The sequence below is a fragment of the Acomys minous genome (assembly GCF_964271855.1).
Source record: "Acomys minous genome assembly, chromosome: 9".
NCBI classification, from domain to species: domain Eukaryota; kingdom Metazoa; phylum Chordata; class Mammalia; order Rodentia; family Muridae; genus Acomys; species Acomys minous.
Genome location: NC_140490.1, coordinates 53,990,164 through 54,012,452, shown reverse-complemented (window position 1 = coordinate 54,012,452; position 22,289 = coordinate 53,990,164). Strand labels below are relative to the sequence as shown.

The following is a 22,289-nucleotide window of genomic DNA, read 5'->3' as shown; positions in this document are numbered from 1 at the left end:
TCAAGTGGGGGAAGTTTGAGGATCCGGTGTATATTACCAGAAGCTAGATTACTAATAGGATGAATTATTCCTCACCACGTCCTCATCATTGACAATCTGCTTTTGGATATAACTAAATTGTCTCACAGGGAAATTAAACAGACCCACTGAGAAATTCAAAGTAGGGCACTTAGCAATACAAATACAATAGGTTTTTATGGGGTTGGTAGTTAACTCTCTGTGAGACCCAGGTGAAAGAGATGGCAAACACCTGTATGTGTATAAACACACTTACATATATTGAGGAAGTCGGAGAGGACATATAACATAGCAAATTGGGAAACTGCTTGTGCAGTACTATTTATATGACAGCATTCCTCCCAACTCCCTAATGGTCCCTGTTCAGGGTTGAGAACTGACATCAGTTAGAAGATTGTGATGTGGTCCTTGTTTTTGTGAACTAGGGAAGGAAACCATCCCCTCACACTTGCCTTCTGCCATTCCTCTTGTGTCAGGCTTTCTTATCATTTAACTCAGAGTGTCACAGAACATAATCAGGGCTCTTAAATTACGCCACCAGAGAGCTTTGCTCCGGAAACCATCCTATGTGCACCCAAGCGATTCCTTGGGAGTCGCAGGAGCAAGAGTGAAATCGCCCAGCAAAGGAAGGTTTTAGCAAACCGCCCACATGCCTTGATGCAGTGGTGCAACCCTTCCCCTCTCAGCAGCAGCATGAGTCCCTAAGAAAGGAAACTGAGAAGCAACTGTCTGCTGCTCCTGTGTGCATGTGTATGAGGGCTGGGAGGGGGCTCATTGGCTTTATTCATGTTTTTCTCATTAATCCACCTGCTTCTGCTTGATTTTCTTTCTTTTTTTTTTTTTTAAACCACCAATCACTGTATTCTATATAATACACCCTAAACTCAATACACACAAGGCTGCCTATAACTATGTAACTAAAGACTTTATATTCTGTGATTATGGCCACATACCAACATTTTACAAATTAGAACACTCTCTTAAATGTGGAAGGAATGGAGCCTCGAAAACCAAAGTTCAATTTGTCTCCCACAGGCTTTCTAAAAATAGTTGAGATCATAATTTTGCATCATAGCTTCTCACTTTGTAAATCTCATACAAAGATCTTAGCCCTAATTTCCACGGAGCCGTACAGGTTACCTAAACCTATGATGTACAACTGTGGAAATTAGGAGCCATCAGAACCATATAGGGTGGTGGGAACGCCATCACACTCTAGCATAGTAAGTCCACTCACAGTCTTCATAAGGCTGAGGAACAAATGCCTTTTAAATGAAAGGATCTCTCTCCATTCCTCCTTTGTCCATCCCTCTCTCTGGGCTTCCTCCTTCTTTTCCTTTTTCTTCTCGACATTGGGAATGGAACTCAGAGCTTCACGCACGTGAGTTGAGTACTCTGCACTGACTCACCTCGCCCCTCAAAAGACTATGACTTAGTAATCTAAGAATAGTCCCCTTGAACCAAGTCCTGACCATACTACCTGTCAAGCTGAACAACAACAACTTGAGGAAAGAGATAAGAAGCCAATGACAAACGTGAGTCATTGAGATGGCTACCCAACACCCTTGTCTTCATGAAAGTAGTTAATGTAAAAATAAGTGTATGTTAGTTAGGGTGACTGTTGCTAGGATGAAGCACCATGACCAAAGCCAAGTCGGGGAGGAAAAGGTTTATTTGGATTATGCTTCCACATTATAGTTCATCATCAAAGGAAGTCAGGACAGGAACTCAAACAGGGCAGGAACCTGTAGTCAAGAGTTGATACAGAAGCCATGAAGGGGCGTTGCTTACTGGCTTGCTTCCCATGAGTTACTCAGGCTGCTTTCTTATAGAACCAAGGACTACCAACCCAGGCATGACACCACCCACAATGAGCTGGGCCTTCCTCCATTAAAGACTAATGAAGAAAAATGCCCTATAGGTTTACCCACAGCCTGATTGTATGGAGGCATTTTCTTTGTTGAGGCTCCCTCCTCTTGGATGACTTTAGCTTGGGTCAAATTGACATAAAACTATGGAGGGCAAGGGGATATCGAGATAAAGTCACTGAGAAGTGTATGTTGTTTAATTATAATTTGAATGCAGTATGATTCTGTGACAAGAAAACAGTATACGTTTTTCTGAAATGTTGTAAGGACAAGAAAGATATTATTTAAATAATGTATTGATGACTGAAAAATTATCAAGAGACGTTAACTCTTAAAGATCCCAACTCTAGAGTATTCAAAGTTGTGGTGATCAGCTAGGAAAGTAGTACCTGTAATCAAAGTTCCACATAAGCCTTCATAATTGATTCATAAATATTAGTTTTTTATATCAGTTAGTCTATGGTCATCATGATTATTAATCTTCAGAGACTACAAAAGAAAGGCATGAGTTTTCTTCTTTCTTCCTTCTGAGAAAGCTAAACTACGAAAAAATGCTCATTCTATATTGTTTTTGATATTAAAGTCAGTTTCCACTGATAAAAAAATTATCCTAATAGAGCCTTAAATGTAATGCATGAAGCATTGCTAGAGCTACAAGGAAGACAGAGCTACAGAGCTATTCAATTAATGAAGTGATAACCAGAAAGTGGGGGGGAGGGGGGTCCTGTGGTTAAAGTCTAACGGTGGCCAGCATTTCAGAATCTGAGAATGCACACGAGAACTAGTGTCCTGTTAGACAAATTAGCTTCCTTGACTGCAAAGTCTCACTTCCTTTCCAAGCCTTGTGGGTATTTCATGTATCAGTGATTTGAACAGCTAAATAGGGTAATAGTTGGAGTTTGCTAACAGGTTCTAATTAATTGAGCCATATTCTTCCTTCCCCCCAAGGCCCTCTCCAGCGTGCAAGTCACGAGGGTGCCATGGAGATCATAATTGCTGCAGGGCTTTCTTCTGAGTCCCCCAAGGCATGAAAGCACGCAGTGCTCGCTGGACCCACAGTCCTCGTAGAACGGAAGTGTGTCCCTAAGTTCCTAAGGCCTAAACAGGACGGAGCCCCCCTGCGTGTAAGTAACTGTTGGTGATTCAAAGGTTAAGTTTAACTACACCTTCTTACCACACATAGAAAAGACCCTCAAAAGTCACACCAAAGAAGGCATTCTTTCTACAGAGTTTGAGGGTTAGTAACATCTTCTTACAGAACATTGCTCCTCAGGTCCTGAAATGCTGGCTGTCCTTAAACTTTAACCACAGCCCTCCTCTTTCTGGTGACATTTTCATTAATTTAGCCTTCTGTTCATTCTAAATCTCTAGGAATACTTAGGTTTATGCCTTACACTTAGGGCTTCATTGGGATTAAAAAATTTTTTACCAATGGATGCTTATTTCAATATGAAAACAATAGATATACTGGAATCACTAGATTCATTTTAGTCAAAATTGATAACTCATTGCTAATTAATCTGGTAACACAGGATAAGCATCTTACCCCACAATATAAATATAAATACTTGTATAGGACCTTTGATCAATCCATCTCATGAAGGTTAAGAAATGTTATTTTTCTGTTAAATTCTTCTTGACATATGATAAAACACAGCCTAAAGTAATTCTCAATGAAATTGTTTGGAGACTAAGAACTAATTTCTACTGAAAGAAAAAAAAAACATAAGGTTATAAAACCCGATTGTACTAAATGTTTTCCTAAAGTGGAAGGATAGCTATTGAACTTACATTCAAACTCAGACCTAATAAAGATTCATACAGAATTGTTTTGACATACTAGAATTTTGTATCTGGTTTTTAAAATACACATTTTTTAAATTTCACCCAATATTTCAGAGACTGTAGATAAGTTATATGGCAACCTGTGCCACTCCACTAGCCTGTCTGGAAAAATGACATTTTTCTGGGAGCTTATGTTAGGCAAGTCCCTGGCTCTCTATTCATGCTGTATGGCCTATATTACAGAATCTTTGTGTTTTGGAAATTCTTAAGCATCCTTTTCACCATCCCATGGACTGATTCTTAGGTCCATATTGATATAGTAAGGAAACATAAATTTCACTGTCACATAAACTCAGTGACTTTGTCTATCACCATTGAACTGAGTGGTGTAGTAATATACCTGACCACTAAACAATCCTACAACAATCTATCTTTAATCAAAAATCTCTTACAGACTTCATACAATATTTTCAAACCCACACATTGGTGTTTCCCTTGCATTAACCTCAAGAGAAGATATAGAGGTGACCCTTGCTTGCCAGTTTTACACATGAAGAAATAAAAAAGGAGCTGGAAAGGGGGTTCAGTGGGGAGATTGCAGCTGCTAAAGTGTAAGGACCTGAGTTCAGACCTTTGACAGGAACATGTGTCTGTGGACTTGTTCACTGGGAGGACAGAGAGATGGGCAGAGCCTGGGGGTTCATGGATTAGCAAGCTCCAAATTTAGTGACTGACCCTACCTCAAAAACTAAAGTGGACTGAAGAAGACATCAAACATCTCCTTCTGGCCTTCACAAGTATACACAGAGGCAAGTGCTCCTGCACACAGACATATGCAGGTCTGGATACACACACACACACACACACACACACACACACACACACATGCACACACACACACACACACACACACACACACACACATGAATGCATACACAATAGCAATGGACCCTTTGTTCATTGCTTGGGCAAGTCTGTGAGTCTCTATAGATAATCAGTGTCTTTTGAGAAGAAAATAAATTAAAGTTTTGCTATTTTATTGGCATTCCCAAATCCCAATATTTGACTAAAATACTCTTTCCAAGCAGAAAATTTTCTAGAATTGTGCAATTTACTTTTTCAAAGCACCCAAATAAGAAAAGGACCCTTACATTATTTACAGAAACTAATCAGATATTTATGTATATATTATCTGTGTAAAAACTGCATGCTTCTAAAGCATTAGAAGAGGGCATCCTGTCTATCAAATGCTGTGTGAAGTGTTTCTGAGTCTCAATGAGAACAGTTTCCAGAGTGTTTATTTTTAGTTCCCTAAATCAATGAAACAGATTAAAATCACTTAGGAACCAAATGGTTTCTAAAGACACAAATTCAGGTCAGTTCAATAAACCTAAAGCAAATGATTTTCCTATATATTTCCTTTTTCTTAATAAGAGTTGAGATATCCTGAAGCAAAAAAATATATATATTTTACACGTTCTATAAATTTTATACAACACCTGTTCTCCATCTTTAGGGAAAAACATCTATAAATGAGAACAATGTAAACTGTTTTATACAAAATCACTAGGCGCGGGGGTAGGGATGGGGTCTTCATGTGTCTGCTCAGTTCACGTTAGGTACTGAACACAAGTATCTGCATGCTGTTTTTATCACAAACATTCATATTCATGTGCTATGAAGATAAATTGATGGTTACAATCCTAAAACTCTAACCCAGGATTCTCTAACACCCATTGTAGAACGCCTGCCCTTCATTGAAGTGACCCCTCCCTTTTCCTGGAAAGATCTTGCTATGCTCTTCTGTGGAACACCTGTCATTTTCTTTCTCTCCCACATGGCCTTCTGCCTTTCTGCCCACTGCGGTGAACCTAAACACATAATGACCATCCTCAAATCACAAATGGCCACACAGCCATCATGAAATGCCCTTATAAAACCATGTAGAACAAATCACTTGCTGCTATTTCTAAAGCTGTAGCCACCCTAGTTCCCGGGACTCCTGTAACTTTCAACAGTGAGTTCAGCTGACATCCTTGGGTCCTGCCATGTTCTCTCTAATGTCTTCTTTGGTTTGGTCAAGTCTTGGACACATGCCTTTTCCATGCATGTTCCAAAAGAATGCCAAGCAAAGGGATGTGTTAACCATCTTCTAGGTCATAAAACACATGCTGTTGCACAAGTCAGCAGAGGGCTAACGAGGCCTCTGGCAACAATTCTGGTCAAGGAAATCTCCTGAAGACTCAGGAGTAACTGAGATGACGCCGTAGGACACGAGTGATAGATACAGCATTATAAATGAATGGAAATCACAGAACTATAATCCTAAAAACCTTTCGGCTTTGGCCCTGAGATACATACACGAGATGATGTTATATGCCTGATCCTTTCTTAGCAGTCTCTCCCAAGGGACAAAATGATGTTTCCTGGAAGGGTAATATGACACAGTTACAGTGAAGGTTGAATTCAATGTAGAATTCCACCAGTGCCATACAACTTGTCATCCCAATAGCCAGGAAATATCTTTGAGGAATTCCCCCCAATATCTAGAGATAATCATGATTCCTTTAAAAACAAAGCAATTCTTATCCTATTGTTAAGATGCCAGACCATGTCATTGATTTATGAAAACCTAAGCTTCTAGCTCATTTCCTTTTCCAGTTCAAGTCTTTGTTCACAGTAGGCCACTCCAGCACACAGGTTTTTAGCCACACTCAGCCCTAACTCAGGGTATAACTTAATCAGTGCACCTGGGATCTCAGATCTACCAGCTGTGTTGCCTTTATCCACACAGTGCTTGGGCTGGGGGTGTGACTCAGTGGCAAAGGAAGTACTTAGCATATGCTAGAGTGTAGGTTCAGTCCCCAACAATATAAAATAAGCATGTTTTAGATTTTAGACTTCTTCACATTTTGAGATCTATACATATGTTTTATAAAGCAAATCAAGGGCAGGACCCAACCCTAAATATGAAATTATTTTAAGTTCCTCATCAAGCGGCTTTATTAACATTTTATTTTGCCCCTTATTTGTTTATTTTGTGTTCATGGTGGGGGCACACATTCCATGGTGTGTGCAGAGCTCAGAGGACAAACTGAGAAAGTTGTCTCTCTCCTTCCACCATATGGATCCTGGCAATAGAGCTCAGACTGCCAGATGTGGTGACACACAGCTCACCTCACCGATGTCTCTCTCCATCCCGTGACTATAATTTTATGTAATACTTTTAGTGAGCCTGTATCTTGACAACAACCCATCAAGTAAGGTCAAGGGTTACTTTTCCACTGTGATAAGTGGAATCCAAGGGTTTAGATTTTAGAGCATTTCAGATGTTCAGATTAGGCGTTCTCGATCTTCTGTATTATGATGTACATTCTCTCTCTCTCTCTCTCTCTCTCTCTCTCTCTCTCTCTCTCTCTCTCTCTCTCTCTCTCTCTCTCTCTCTCGTCTCATGCTTTTAAAGTACCCAATCAAGTAACATTATTCATAAAATACTTAATAAGCCCTATGTAAGGAAGCACTGTAATTTTGCTTTTGGAAAGTGTTCAATTAACTGGAATTTAGCCATTTCTAAACTCCACAGTTCCCTCAGTTTGATCTGGCTGTTGTAGCATGTCTGAGGATCAGGGAGTACCTCTGTGCCTATTCCACTCACATCTGTTCCTACCCATGCAATAACACCCAAACACTAGAAAATATCCAATGATTGTCCTCTTCGATGAATGAGATCAAAATGAAGAGATGCATAAAGAAATATAGTGATCTCCATAATTTTAACTAAAACATTGCAGATATAATGTTCAAATCATTATGCCTACCCCATATCCTCTTCTACTTGAGCTTGTTTCTGTCAATAGTAGGATATGCAGTTCTGGACCTAAGAACTGCAGTGGGTACTAAACAGATCCTTCATTCACTTATTTATTTTTCCTCTGTCTAGCTTTGGATTCCTGTCACTAGTTACATCATAATTTCTTGTTCCTATTGTGCATAGCTTTGTTTTGCTTTTTATGTGTTTGGGTGTTTTGCCTGTGTGCACGCTGTGCCTGTGGAAGCCAGCAGAGGCCATAAATCCCCTGGAACTGTAGTTACAGAAGTTGTGAGCCGCCATGTAGGTGCTAGGAACTGAAGCTACCTTCTTCAGAAAAGCAGGTGCTGCTCATGACTGCTACACACATCCAGCCCCTGTCGTGTGTAGTTGTCATGATGGGTCCCCTATCATGTGTAGGAATGATGGGTCAATAACTCCAGAGGCATGACTACCACTACAGATGCCAGGAGGCCTTGAAATAACCTATTTTTTCCTCCCCTGCAATAAATCCAGGATGCAGGAATTTGGCCTAGGCAGGACCAATCCAGCACTCTCCCCTAGAGACAGGAGCGAACGAACATGGTAATCACTCATCACAGCGGGGAAGGCTCTATCAGAACTCGACTGTGCCCCCATGACAGTCGCTGTACTTCCAACTTCCTAACCCTGCAGGCAGGATGGTTTCTGTCCAATGACACCATCAATTCTCTGAGCTCATGAAATCCTTCCATCTAAATCAGTGGGGAATCATTTGTGTTATTCACCACCAAGGGGCTCTCAGTATTATACACTCATGCAAGTACTCTGACAGCCTGTCTGCATTCTGAGGAGATGCCATCGTTGAGATGTACAGCAAAGGATCATGGGAACACTGTCATCCTCCATGTCTGGGAGAGAGTATCAAATGAAATGGGAAGGGGGTTCTCAGCATCCCAGGGGCTGCTTTTTAACAGTAAGGATAGCTCCACTTGCCTGCCATACACCAAGGTGATCTTAATCATTTCTTGTCCTCTCGCCCTCTTACAATAGCCAAGGTGAAACTTAAGTATGAAAAGAAAAAAATAAAAACCTCCTCATTTCCAACGACGTCACTCTCCATTAGCCGAACTGTACTGCTATCTACTTGTTCCTTAGTTATTACTGTTTCTCCCTCTCTAAGCTCTTCTCGTGGCCCTTTCTCACACCTGCCCCAGATTTCAGTTTCCTGCCATTTAGAACACAGTCATTAGCTACTTTTTTAGTGCTGCCATGTTACAGATTCATAATGTTAAAGATGTCCTTCTATCTGGCCAGCCTCGGGCTTCACTGGCTTAGAAACCAGTGCCAGTACCTTTCTCTTTGAAATTATAAGCAGCTGTGGCTTCTCTGCCTCTCTGCCTCTTTAACTTCTGTAATTCTCAGCCTCCCTTCCTTAGAAGTCTAGTTAGCATCAGGCCGGCAGGCACATCACCAGCAGTGAGCAAAGAGGATGCTGGACAAGGATGCTGGGACCTGAACAGCAGTGTGACCAGAAGAGAGCAAAGCAGAGCTAAAGCCATGCAACCCCTAGCCATGCAAGCCTAGAAACTCAATGGTGGGCTAATATGTTGGCTAACTGCCTATAAAGGGAAGGCCAATCATCACCGAAAGGATATAAAATCAGATTTCCCTGGAGGTTGGTATGCAAAGGCCAAGCAGCCCTCGGGTGCAGCAAGAGCAGGCTGAAATGTCTGAGTGGCACCTTCTCTCCTGATTTGCTTACAGTTCACGCCACACCAAAAATGCCTAATACGAACCTAGGCCATTAGCCACACAACACATGGTAGCCTTCCTTGAGAAGGTCTCCATGGGAAGCTTGTGAGGACGCCTTCACCATGGGATGCACAGCAGATAAGAAGAGCATCCAGTCTCTCCTAAAATCCTAGAGGACTATGCAGGAGCTGGCCATTCCATCTGTTTCTAAAGGCAAATGCCCTTTGCTATTGCTGTGACAAAGCACCATGACCAAGGCAACTTATAAAAGAAAGCATTTAATTTGGGTTTAAGGTTCCTGAGGGTTAGAGTCCATGGCCATAATAGTGGGGAGCACGGCAGCAGGCAAGCTGGTAAGTAGGGATGGCCCTTGAGCAGTAGCTGAGAGCTCACATCTTGAGACTAGCTCATGAAGCAGAGTAAGCTACCTGGGAATTGCATGGACTTTTGAAAGCTCAAAACCCACCCACAGGGCCACACCTCCTCCCACAGGGCCACACCTCCTCCCACAGGGCCACACCTTCTCCTACAGGGGCGTACCTGCTCCCATAGGGCCACACCCCCTCCCACAGGGCCACACCTCCTCCTACAGGGCCACACCTCCTCCCACAGGGCCACACCTCCTCCTACAGGGGCATACCTGCTCCCATAGGGCCACACCCCCTCCCACAGGGCCACACCTCCTCCCACAGGGCCACAGGACCACACCTCCTCCCGCAGGGTCATACTCCCTCCCCCAGGGCTACACCCGCTTCCACAGGGCCACACCTCCTCCCACAGGGCCACACCTCCTCCCACAGAGCCACACCTCTTCCCACAGGGCCACACCTCCTCCCACAGGGCCACACCTCCTCCCACAGGGCCACACCTCCTAGTCTTTTTCAAGTAGTTCATCAAAATGGGCTTCAAGTATTTGAACATATGAGCCTCTAGGGGCCATTCTCATTAAAACTACCACCACAGGTATGTACTGACTGGTTGCTCTTATACTCTACTGTGAGATTAAGCCATAATACATTTAAAACCTTTTCTTATCTAAAGTTTATTTTTAGAAAACCTCTCTTCTAGACTTTCTCTCCCAGACACTATCTTTCATCTAATAATTTTATATTTCCTTCAGACAGCTCATATAAATAAGCAGCATCGGAATTCTGCCATCCCTTACATTTTTCTTTAAAACGCATCTTTAAGGGGCAAGTGTGCTGATAAGTACTCGTAAGATGATAATTTGTGCTAATGACAACAATACCACGGGGGGGGGGGGGCTGCGGCTCTTCTCTTTTCTCTAAGTAATCGCATCGGCAGACAGTCTAAATGTTCTTAAAGTTGTTTAAAAAGGAACGCTGTGTTCTATGCTATCTGGCAGTTTCTGCATTCACATATTTAAGATACTCTTCCTTGTTCACAGATCATAAAATTGCACATCTCATTTGCAATTGAATTTTTAGAGGCTCTCCCAAAATGGAGGAGAGATGCATCAAATGTACTTTTTCTAAATTGGCTGTGTTCCAGGACAGACATGGTAAACCCCTCTCTATTTCACTGTCTGACTAGACTGGTACAGATGCTAAACATTTCCTGGATTTCCCCCCATAAAACTCTTTTCATCTTTGGTTGCTTCCACCTGGCTTTACTTTGGGTTACAGCTTTTCTCTGTTTTCCAGAATAAAGCCAACTATCACTCATGAAAATTATTACTCTCATGCCCATTTATCTCTCTGAAAGAGATATTGAGTCTTTGCACAATTCCCAGAGAAGTAAAATGGGACTTGCTGGAAATGATATCTTCAATTATACACATGCTTTTTGCAAAAAGAAAAAAAATCATAAAATACCTGTACAGGTTATATCGACTGTGGGTTGATAGTATACAATTTAGATATTAGTTTAAGAAGATGTATTTGAAGTTAAATCGCTTTTTGTCATTTTAATCAGATGCCTCTTAGAAATTTAAAAGTACTTATGTGACTCATGTTATATCATGTTTGTTTGTTTGTTTGTTTGTTTGTTTTGGCTAATGCCTACTGGTAATATGTACTTTGACCTGAAGATTCTGTTTCTATACTGGGTAGAAATTTCTTACAAATTGAAACATCCTTTCCTGGGAGGAGAGAGAAGGCTAATGAGAGTTGAGAAATAAATGTCTCTCAAGCCTCAGGAAGCTCCTGAAACTGAGTAATCACAAGGCCCCTCCCCAATGTTGCAAGAACAAAAAACAATTGCCAGGAGAAGAGACTGTCCTACTATACAGTGCGCCCTGCAGAAGGATCTCTAACCAGTGACGCTGCCTGTGTATCATGGAAGAAGCTCTAGGAATGGAAATTTCATGAGGTCTCATCCATATCGGGCAGGACATTTTAGAGATGCGGATGGCTTTGAGTAATCTATCCTCCTGCAACTCATATGCCTGTAAGTAAACCCAATAAACTTTGTTTTCCAATTGGATTTTAGTGCAATTATTACTTTGGTCGGTCATGGGTACTTTATCTGGGGTGATCAGACATTTGTTCATATCTTCCTAGAAAAAAATCTTTCTCTCCCCCCCCCTCTCTCTCTCTCTGTGTGTGTGTGTGTGTGTGTGTGTGTGTGTGTGTGTGTGTCCTCTCTATCTATCCATCGTCTCTAATTCTCTTCCTCCTCCATACCCCAACTCCCCCACTCAATTGAGTCTGTGCTGCACATTCTCACAATGAGGTACTATGCTGGTCCAAGGAAATAGAGGTCATGACTATGGACAGAAACCTCTGATATCATGAGTCAAGATAAACCTTTCCCCCTTGTTTATAAAACAAAGATAATAGCTACCCACCAGGCACATCCTGGGAGAAGACCTGCTGGTTGACTCCAATATGCAATGCCTTCTTCTTTAGCAGCAGAGTTCTGACTTCGGCATGAAACTTGCGAAGGCCATGCTAAGGCCAACCTTTCCCAGACTCACCTGTGGCCAATTGACTAGTTCCCAGCAAAAGGCATAAGAACAGAAGTCCATGTATAATGAATGACCTTCCTCAGCCTTCCCCTTCAATGCCGGGAACGTAGGGATGCTATTGAGTGACTTTCAGACATTAAGGAAAAGCAACAGTTTAGGAATAACAAGGTTTTGGTCATAGTCATGGTCTGCCTAATTGCACAGCTGAATCTCTTGTCTGAAACCTAACTCCCTAGATTTATTATACTAAAAGGTATGCTGTACACAAAGCGGCCAGTGTAGATACTCATGGATGACACTGCCGACAGCCCTCCATCTTCTCGCTGGGTCACGGACTTCTAAGAAAAGCCCGTGTCTACACCAAGCAAGGAAAAGCAAGAGCTTTCATGCCATGTGACCATGAGTGATGTGATGGCAGAGGGTAGCAAGCTCTAAACTGGCAGAATTTCCCCTGAGCCTCAGGAGTTAAAAACCACAAGCTAACCTACTGGGATACGGAGGGCCTGCTCTGTACAGGTGGGAATCATGATGAGGCTGCTAAGTGGGACCAGCAGAGAGCACATCTGCGCCAGCTCATGCTTCATTACTTCAGAGTTCCCCTCAAAAAAGCCATTTGGTCATTAAACTCTGATGTCTTCCGGCTCGTTCAGTGCTGACGATAAGAGCAGAGACAGCAAGTTTTAATGACTTCTTTCTTTGTAGGTAGAGACTCGTCAGAGCTTAGAGGAAATGCATCTCCCAGGGCGGGAGGGACAGCCACGGGTAGCGACAGAGAGAAGATCATACCTAGAGATTTGCCTCCGTAGGCAGTGATAGGATAGATGGTAAGAGCTACTCCGAGCCAGAGAATAAAGAAGCTTTCCTTGCCAGTAAATTACTACAAGGAAATGCTAAGTAATAAAGCACTCTTTCTTCAGTTATTTGAAAATTCTTGCATGTGTTTCTAGAACCTAGACAGAAAATATATCTCATCTAAAGGGCAGAATTGCCACAGTCTGGAGCATAAAATAAGGTATCACAGTAGTCCTCAATTACAATTAGCTCGGTGTCATTTTACAGACAGAGAGTGTCAACCTTCAAACCCCTGTCTGCACGGGAGCCAATGTCTTAGCATCCTGGCATCCCAAGACTGGTCCATCTCATCTGCCCAAAGGAGAATGAGGTCACTGCTCCACAACCTTCAACCATAAAACTGTGTAGCACCCGCACAGGTCTTCAGGTGCCCACCCACCCCCTCAGGCGCAAGCAGATTCTCCTCAGAAGCTGCACAGGCATGCTTGAATGGAATGCCAGGCTCCTGTGCTGGATGCCCAGGTCAGATGAGAAGAGCAGCAACTGTCACCAAGTGTGAGCATAATCAGGACTGAAGTCACACCTTTGGGTCCTGCTGAGGCTGGCAGCCTGGATTTTTGTTGATGAGCTGCAAGGGTGTGATCCAGCATGTCACGTCTAATAACTTTCCCTTCTGGAGTCTGATGTGCTGCGAGCTCTGGGCTGCTCATGTTAAAACCTGGATTCCCGGCCCCTTCCGTAGCTTCCCCGCATTCTTTAACTAGAGCAAAACAAGAAGGTCAGAAGATCACACAATCGGCCGATGGGTTCCAGCGCTAGCAGAGAATTCCTCCCAGTAATTCTTGTGCAGAAAGACTCAAGTGTATCGTCCTCAAATGTCACCAAAACAGAATTAGGTTAAAATTAACTCTTAAAAAAAAAAAGAATAAATGATTAAAATAATTACAAATTGCACCCTGACAAGCTAGAGCAAAATTTCGCCCACAGCCATTTGTCTGTAATTAGTTAATTAATCCTTACACAAATTATGAGCAATAACTCATCAAGCAAGGCTCACCCATCAGAAATTCAGCCGACGTGGATTTCTTCTGCTTAGTTTGCTTCACAGCCTTCTGCTGAAACTTCTGGAGGGAAATTGTTAAATGAATAAATTAGCTAAAGAATGAAGATCATCATTTATGATCCACAACTAACACAGTATTTTAAATATGGGATGGCGGATGGCATTGAAATGTCATTTAATTTACATCGCTCCTAAAGGGGTCAAACACTAATTGAACATCAGAAGTGGAAGAATTAAATAAAATAGGATAAGAAAAGTTAATACAAATGCCAAATGAAGGTCACATTCAAATACTTTGTTTTTATCATTTTTAATTAATACAAAGAGCCCTCAACAAATTAAGAACACTGGAAAGCTTGCACAGTTCAATCTGCGTTTGTTCCGACTAGGCTAAGATGCGGTCTCATTTTGGTGGAATGGAATTATCTTGCAGAAAATCCACATGTGGGCTGGGGAGGTGGCTCAGTAGGTAGGGTGCTTGCCCGGCAAGCATGGCAAGCTGTGGTCAGATCCACAGAACACACAGAAGGCCAAGTGTGGTAGTGCGTGTCCTCAAGCGCTCCTGCAGTAGATGGGAGACATAGGCAGGAGAATCCCTGAAGGGCCTCACTGGCTGCCTTGGCATCTGCAGTGACAACCAACAAGACACTATACCTCCCTCAAGGTGGGAGCTGAGGACCTGCATTTCTGATACACACATGCCATGGGACACATTTACCCACACAGACACATATGAACATTAATATATATATATCCCTCCTTCTCTCTCTTACACACACACACACACACACACACACACACCAATTTGCATGTGCTACCTGCCTGTTTGTTCTTTTATTCTTGGAAGTATCTGTGCTTTTTTATAAAGCTGCTAGAGTACAATAATGTGAAGTAGTTATTGATTTAAATACAATCATGAACATATACAATCCAACCCTGGTAAATTTTAGTAGCAGGCAAGATGATACAAAATAGCAAGAGAGTCGTATTCTATAGGAGTCTCAAAGACGTCATGAGGTACCGCACCAGGGAAAACTGGACTTCATTATATGTCTGAAAAGCCCATTAATATTATCGTGCATAATAAATGGTCAAAAATGGAAATGTATAGCCAGAAATATGACTAGAGCTTCTACACTCTTACAAGTCCCAAATGAGTCCTGGGTAACTGTCAAATTCAATTTTTTTTTAAACTTGTGGTAGAAATACCCAAACTCAGACAAATGATAAAACTCAAGTTAAAAATGAAGTGAAACAAAACAAAAGACTAGGTCGGTAGGAAACACCAGATGATGGAAAAGACGTTGCATCTCAGACACTGCATCAGAAGCCAAACAGTGCTGCATCTCACACAGCCAGTGACAGTGGTTCTGAGGAAGATATTCAAAATGACAAACAACACCTGGACCGCTTTGAAGCCCTGATGAATCAGGGTAGTGTCTCATGTTCAGATTTTCAGTTAAATTTTTTACAGTAAGTGTGACTTCTTTAAAAAATACTTCTAACATTCTTACAGCACTACAGAGCAATTAAATTATCATATAGTGTGTCCCAAACAGAAAAACATCAAAAAAAGGTTTTAAATTTATAGTGCCCTAAGTCAACTAAAATGCAAGGTCTTATTTGTTTGTTTTGTTTTGTTTTGTTTTTGTTTTTTAAATAATCTGTTCTTTAAAACAAATGTTAGGTGTACAATAAGTTAAAGTTATTTCATAAACTAGAAACCAAACTGAAGAGGAAAATAAGTCTATACAAAAGATATTTAGAAGCTGGGCATGTTGGCACAGTCTTGAAATCCCAGCTCTGTAAGGAAGGAGGCTAAGGCTGAAGGGTAGTCTGCAAGTTCAAAGAAAGTCAGGCCTTTTCTAAAAAAAAAAAAAAAATTAAATGACCCTTGGAGGCAGTTACTGTGGTATACACTGCAATCCCAGCACTCAGGAAGTTAAGACAGGGATTGTCAAGGTTGAGATCAAGGTGAGCTGCCTATTGAGTTCAAGACAAGCTTGGAACACCTTTTAAGACCAACCCTGTGCCAAACGTCTTCAAGAACTTTCAACAGCTACCTCAATGTATTCCTTGTAGAAGAAAGTAAGGGTGAGTCTTGCTTAAAGTTCAGTAATTTTTAAGGTTTGCTTTTTCTCTCAGTTTAAGAATTGTGAAGTTCTAGAGAGATTGTTCTGCAGTTAAAAACACAGCCTGTTCTTCCAGACGACCAATGCTCAGCTCCAAGCACCATGCCAGATGGCTTACAACCTCCTGGAACCTCCGTTCCAGGGGTTCCTATGCCCTAGACGCCTTGGTTACCCACCTTCGACAAACACACATACACATGATTCGAAATAAAGAGTAAATCAAAGCATTCTGAATGCTTAATGTTTCTTAGCTACACACACAGACTATATAGCGCATCTTCTTGGCACGATTGCTGTGGTTAGAAGATGTAAATAGCATCTAGAGGGTTGTCATGGAATCTGGTACAGACCTTTCAAATCTGTTAGATAAATGGAACTGTAATCAGGTTATCAACTAACACAGGTTGGGCCTGGTGAGATGGTTCAGCAGGTAAAGGCACTGGCCATGCAAACCTGGTGGCGTAAGTGGGGTCCCAAGAACACCCCTAAAGGGGCAAAGAGAGAACTGATGCCACAGAGCTGCTCTCTGACTTCCATACATGCCTCCTGGTAGACACACACACACACACACACACACACACACACACACACATCATCATCATCATCATCATCATCATCATCATTGCAACATTCTATATATTACAATATAAAATAAGGTATACAATTGACACCGTTTCTGTTCTAATTTTAAAGCAGTAGACTGTAGTGGTTAGAAGCTAGGTAAACTCCTAGAAACATGTTGCCCACAACGTGTTCTGACATTTCGTTAAGAGCAAGGTTGAAGTGTGATTTTTTTTTCACAGCCTTCATCCGAGATAGCAGCAGGTACTAGTTTTCTTGACATGGTTCAGGAAGTTTGGCACTTCAGTCCTTTCCAATTGAGTTAAACGTGCTTTTAAATAGAAGGATGTGGCCCCAAGGATAGACCTCATTTCCTTCCTAAGAACTTCAAATGAAATTACACACTTGTTCTCTAACGTTAGAAAGGTCTCAAAGATATTCTGTCAAGTTCACGTGTTTCAAAGGGACTTGATGTCTGGTTGCACACCCCCCAGACGGGTCCCCTGAGAGTGTTACCAAGTGACATTTTGTATTCCGTGACCTCTTAGCTGCTAACACATGTTCAAAAGGAAATGAGGAGTGATTTCCGACTTCTCTCCCCCAATTTCCTCACTTTTCTCTCCTTTACACATGGGCACCTTTAAGCGGTGTAAATTGCATTTGCCTCCGCCCCCTTCTCAATTCAGACCTCTCTCTCCTAGTGAGATTTTTATCTCCTTACCTCACGGAACATGACCCTTCTCTCATATTTGCATCATCATCCCATCCGTTACTACTTAAGAAAAATGTTCTCATTTTAAATAGATTCACTTAACTTATTAAGTAATCTGTAGCATGTTTCAAAACTCAAATAAATTAAAGGAACAAAACGCAGTTACCAACAACATCTTCCTGTTTCTCCTTGATATCAATTAAGTTTTGAAGCTAAACAAAACCGTCTAGAAATCTGAACTAAATCTCCAATGGCTAAGTCCCAGGCTTGCCTCCTTCCTTTGTGTTTCTATTCAATTGGTGCTGAAATACAAAGTTACTTTCTACATCAAATCAAAACGAGCTCATATTTTAACCCATCTTTACCGAGGGCTGAAAAGATAGCATGAAATCAGTCCTCTTAAATGTTTAAGGGGACATACCGTGGTGTTACACAAATACCTTGGTGTTACACACATACTGTGGTGTTATATACTGTGATGCTGTTACATGCTGTAGGGTAAACAAACCATAAACACAATGCCATATAGATCTCCAAAACATACTCATCTTGCAACACGTTTCTGTCATGTGTATTCTTAAGTAGAAACAAATCTATTTATCTTGATTTTTGGAAGGATCATCCTGCTAGCTATGAATACATTACATGATGTAGATTAAAACAATGATTTTTTAAAAAATCTGTATTGAAGGAAAAAAAAACACTTGAAAGTGTGAAAAAGTGACAAGTTTCCCATAATATCTTCCTTTCCACTAAAAAAGCACCAAATGTGTTTTAATGCCTGCACTCTCAACTGCAAAGGACATAGTAAGCCATTTCGAGCAACAACAAACTCATTTATAACCAGTGACAACCCAAATCCATAAGTTTGAAAGAAAAAAAAAAAGAATGGGATTATTGTAGAAGGAGTGAGAGTCCCGGGTGATGCTGTTGGACTCTGGTTGCTCTCAGCTGTGGCTGCAGAGTGCGGGGAGGTCTTTTCAAGGCTGGTGGGCACAGACCAGCCAGAGAGAGAATTCTGCATACTGTACGGATCATCGGTCAGTTCAGGGCAGTCACATTGCATCTGGGATCAGCCAGCGTGCTCCACGAAGCCGTCAGTCCTCATTTGTCTCTGGCTGTTCTCTGTCCAGCTGTAAACAAGGCCGGCTCAAGTTGTCTTACCTACCCTTATCCACATGGGCAGATCCCACAGTCAGATGGAGTCAGCGGCCTCGGCGCCCCGATTGCTTCTTGCACACAACAGTTCTAGGGCACACTGGGTAGTCACAAAGAGAAGCCACGTCGGGATGACAGGCTCCCCAGTCCCTCTTCAAAAATGTGTGCCCTTGATCCCTACAGAAGCTGGCGTGCAATGTCTCCTCCACGAAATGAAATCGGGTGTTCCTAGTAGAACAACTGTGCCCCCCCACACACACACACGCGCGCGCACCTTGCCCCGCGACAGACAAGCTCAGCAGATTCATCGGGTTGAGAGTGGGGGGTGGAAATGAGGGTGGCCATTCTGTTGTTTCCCTGCTGCTTGGGGGCTTCGCGTGTGGATCAGGCAAAAAAGACATAGATAGAAGCATTATCAATCTGGTTCGTCTCCAGGAAGCTAACCATGCTGAACTGCTCTGGGGGAAGGAGGATGTAGCCGGAGAAAGAGGAGCAGTAACATTGGCCCCTGGTCTCATCCATCTTGGCCTTTACAACACATCAAAGAGCATGGTTCAGCAGGACCTTCCCCTCAGTAAGAAAAAAAAAAAAACGGGGGGGGGGGGCACGACATACACAGAAGGGCCTTCCCTGGCAAGTGGCACAAAGGTACGATTTAGCACGGGTCACTCTATTGAATCCTTCTAGCCAGCTGGCCCGTCCCTGTTTAGACTTTCCTCCATGAACCTGTTTTGTTCGCCCAGGCTATTACTTTGTCAATTTAAAGAAAAACAGCCACAGTGAAAAGCTTGCAATTTGCACCTGTCTGCTCTGAGCAGTCTGTGTCAGATCAGGTGGGGAACACCACCAGCGCCGCTAATGAGAATACCGTGGGGGAGGGGCCACAGGGGAGAGACGAGGGGAGCTTATGGGTTTGACTCTTTTACGACTGATCTGACAGAAGCTTCTCCATTCTCTTGTGTCAGGGTCCCCAGATTGAGTTAATACAAGTTTTTGAAAGCGACATTATGCCCGCTTTAAGGAAAGGCTTAAATGTCATATAACTGAGAACAGAGGCTTAACCAGGTTGCCCCAGATGAGAAAAAAAAATCTAATACTGAATAATTCTCAAGTTTTCAGATCTATGAAAGAGTTATGGAAATGTTTACTTGTAAAATTAGCAATGAAGGAACATGCCTTTAAATTTGTCAAACTTGCTTCAGAAGCAGGACTAATTTTGGAAATAAAGTCAAGCGTCTGACTGTAAATCCTGGGTACTCTGCTTAAGGTGCCTATTAAAATTTAGTTTACTGAGATAAAAAATAAAACACAAGGATTTGGCTACAGAACTTTGTCTAGGAAGAGGCCAATGCATTTACCCAATTCATTGTAAAACTTTGTGGATTAGGAAAGCCCCATCACTACAAAAGTGTCAGCATTCTGTCTTCTACAAGTCCTACCCCCCTTTAGCTCTGATTATTTCAAGGGCTTTATCTGTGAATCATCACCTGGTTTTGAAAGCCTTTAAGTTCCCTAAGGAAAAAAAATTGTTAAGTGTGGTTTCTTGACATTTTCCAAAACCTCATTTGTTCAGAAACACTGTCATCTTGACATTAGAATAATTTGGCACATTCCTGAAGAGGACTTAAAATTTAGTAAACTAAAACCAAAGCGTAGGGGACTTCTTAAAGGACCCACACTTCCTGCAGATTCACCAAGGCCCCTCGTGGGCACTTCCTGATGGAATAATAACGGATATGACAGAGGGTTAAGTGACGCTGAGGTGGTAGCAAATGTGTGTCACCAGGAAGGGGCGTAATTGAATAGAGTCCTTGGCTGGCATCTCGCCTGACAGATGACGTTCCAGCTCGCTAGGCGATGACCCTTCTGTGCAACTTTAGGAGCTGCGCCAGCCACGGCTGAGCCTGCTTAGGTCAAAGGGCTGAGCCATGTGTAATTCAGAGCAGAAGAGGTCCCACGTTCACTCCACAGAAACAATTACACTACTTATTTCACTCCAGCCCTGGCCCAAAACTCTCCAACCTCCCAGCCTCGGTGCAGTCAATCTAATTCTGCCCCTGGGCAATAAGCCACATGAAAATATGTGGTGCTGTGTTTATAAATCTAATCAAAAATAGAAACAGTGGACAGGCGCAGTGAGGTCCTCTTATGGATCATGGGAATCCTGAAATTCTGAAGGCACTTTTGTTTAACGTCTATAGACTCTTTGCTACCGCGCTCTTTGCCCCACTCGTTAATCACCCTCTTTACTCATGAGCGCTACAAAGGACGCCAGGGTTCTGCTCCGTTCTGTACTTTCCGCGCATGGATATTATGAAAAATTGAGCTAAAAAAGGCTGCTTTTAAAGGGAAATATCAAAAAGGAGACTACTGTTAACATCAACCTCACCTCTCTAGCCATGTTATCTGCTCTCTGCCCCCTGGCGATGCGCAGGTTTAGATCGAGTTCCTGGAAAGAAAAAGAAACAAAGAAAAGAAAAATAATATGCCAGAATAAATTGGCCTGATCAGAAGGTGCATGAAGAAATTTGAGGTTGCAGGGCTCTGATGCCACTTAGTATTCTCGAGAGTTCTCATTATGAAGTAAGGGGGGAGGGGGGAAAGGGGTGGGGTGGGGTCTAATCTGGTGTCTGAGAGTGGCTGTTCCCTTTTTCACTTAAGACTACTAAAACTTTGAAGCAGTAAATACTCAAAAAACACTTAACAAAAGCAATCTTAAAAAATTCAGACTCAATTCAGAGAACCAAAATTTTCTACCTCCAGCCCAAAAGGTAAAAAAAATGTGCTCTTCACTAAAGATCTAGTGTTAGCTTGCTATGCACACCTTAGAAATGCCTGATTGCCCACCATTTTTTGTTCTGTTTTGTTTTAATGATGATCTAGCTTTGCAGCTACCATTAATACATAAAATCTGATAAAGGCAAGAAGAAACATGTGGTTTTGAGCCAAGTAGATTAAACTCTGAAAATATCCACCCAAGATACAGATTATAAAAATTTTAATGAGGGGAAAGGGGTTTTTAACACTCCGAAACCTCTTTGGAGTCATGCAATAAATGACTAATAATAAGTTGCTAATAAGTTAGCAACTTCAAGCTCTTCTATTTGATGTTATTTTGGTTGACAAAAATATTGCGCTAGAATAGTCCTGGAGCCTAAATTATTACAATAAGTAGGAAGTTCTAACAAATGAACAATGGCCCCAGCACTTATTAAATTAGTATAAAGTTCAGTAAAGACATCATTTAACCTTAGGGTTTGCCCTTCTGAAATAACAGTCTTTAACTATCACAAGAAGAAGAAGAAGAAGAAGAAGAAGAAGAAGAAGAAGAAGAAGAAGGCGGCATATGGTAGGCACACTTGCCGTTGCTTTTTCACAGCTGTCAATTATATTTTAAAAGTCACTTCCCAGAGTGTGTGTGAGCTTTTAATACCTCACCCAGGGTTGAAAGGCTGAAGAATATTTGTCCTTCAACAGCTCATGTTAAGGCTGTGACTTTTTAATGTAAAGAGCATAGAAGATTCAAAATTTATAGCGAATGATCATTTCCTAAAATAAGTGCGAGCTGTGTAAATGAATTAAACAACAACAATAAAAACCATCAAAATAGAGAAAATGTATCTACTTTGAAGAACTTGAAGCTGGATTTGTTTGCATGCCCACCTCCAGCATAATAACTGACATATTTTTATAGAACCATTGTGGAATGTGTGGGAAATGCATTGTGTT

General features: G+C 41.9%; 1 protein-coding gene across 1 annotated transcript in view; it reads right to left on the bottom strand.

Moving 5' to 3' along the window:
- LOC311605843 (uncharacterized protein) overlaps nt 1-22,289 on the bottom strand; it is a gene marked incomplete at both ends in the record, with an annotated part of 342,410 nt that overhangs the window by 253,642 nt on the left and 66,479 nt on the right. Inside the window, 3 exons of the mRNA XM_084796705.1 lie at nt 13,518-13,694; nt 13,992-14,058; nt 20,950-21,009. Of these exons, the coding sequence (XP_084652831.1) occupies nt 13,518-13,694; nt 13,992-14,058; nt 20,950-21,009 (304 nt within the window). The remainder of the gene's footprint in view (nt 1-13,517; nt 13,695-13,991; nt 14,059-20,949; nt 21,010-22,289) is intronic.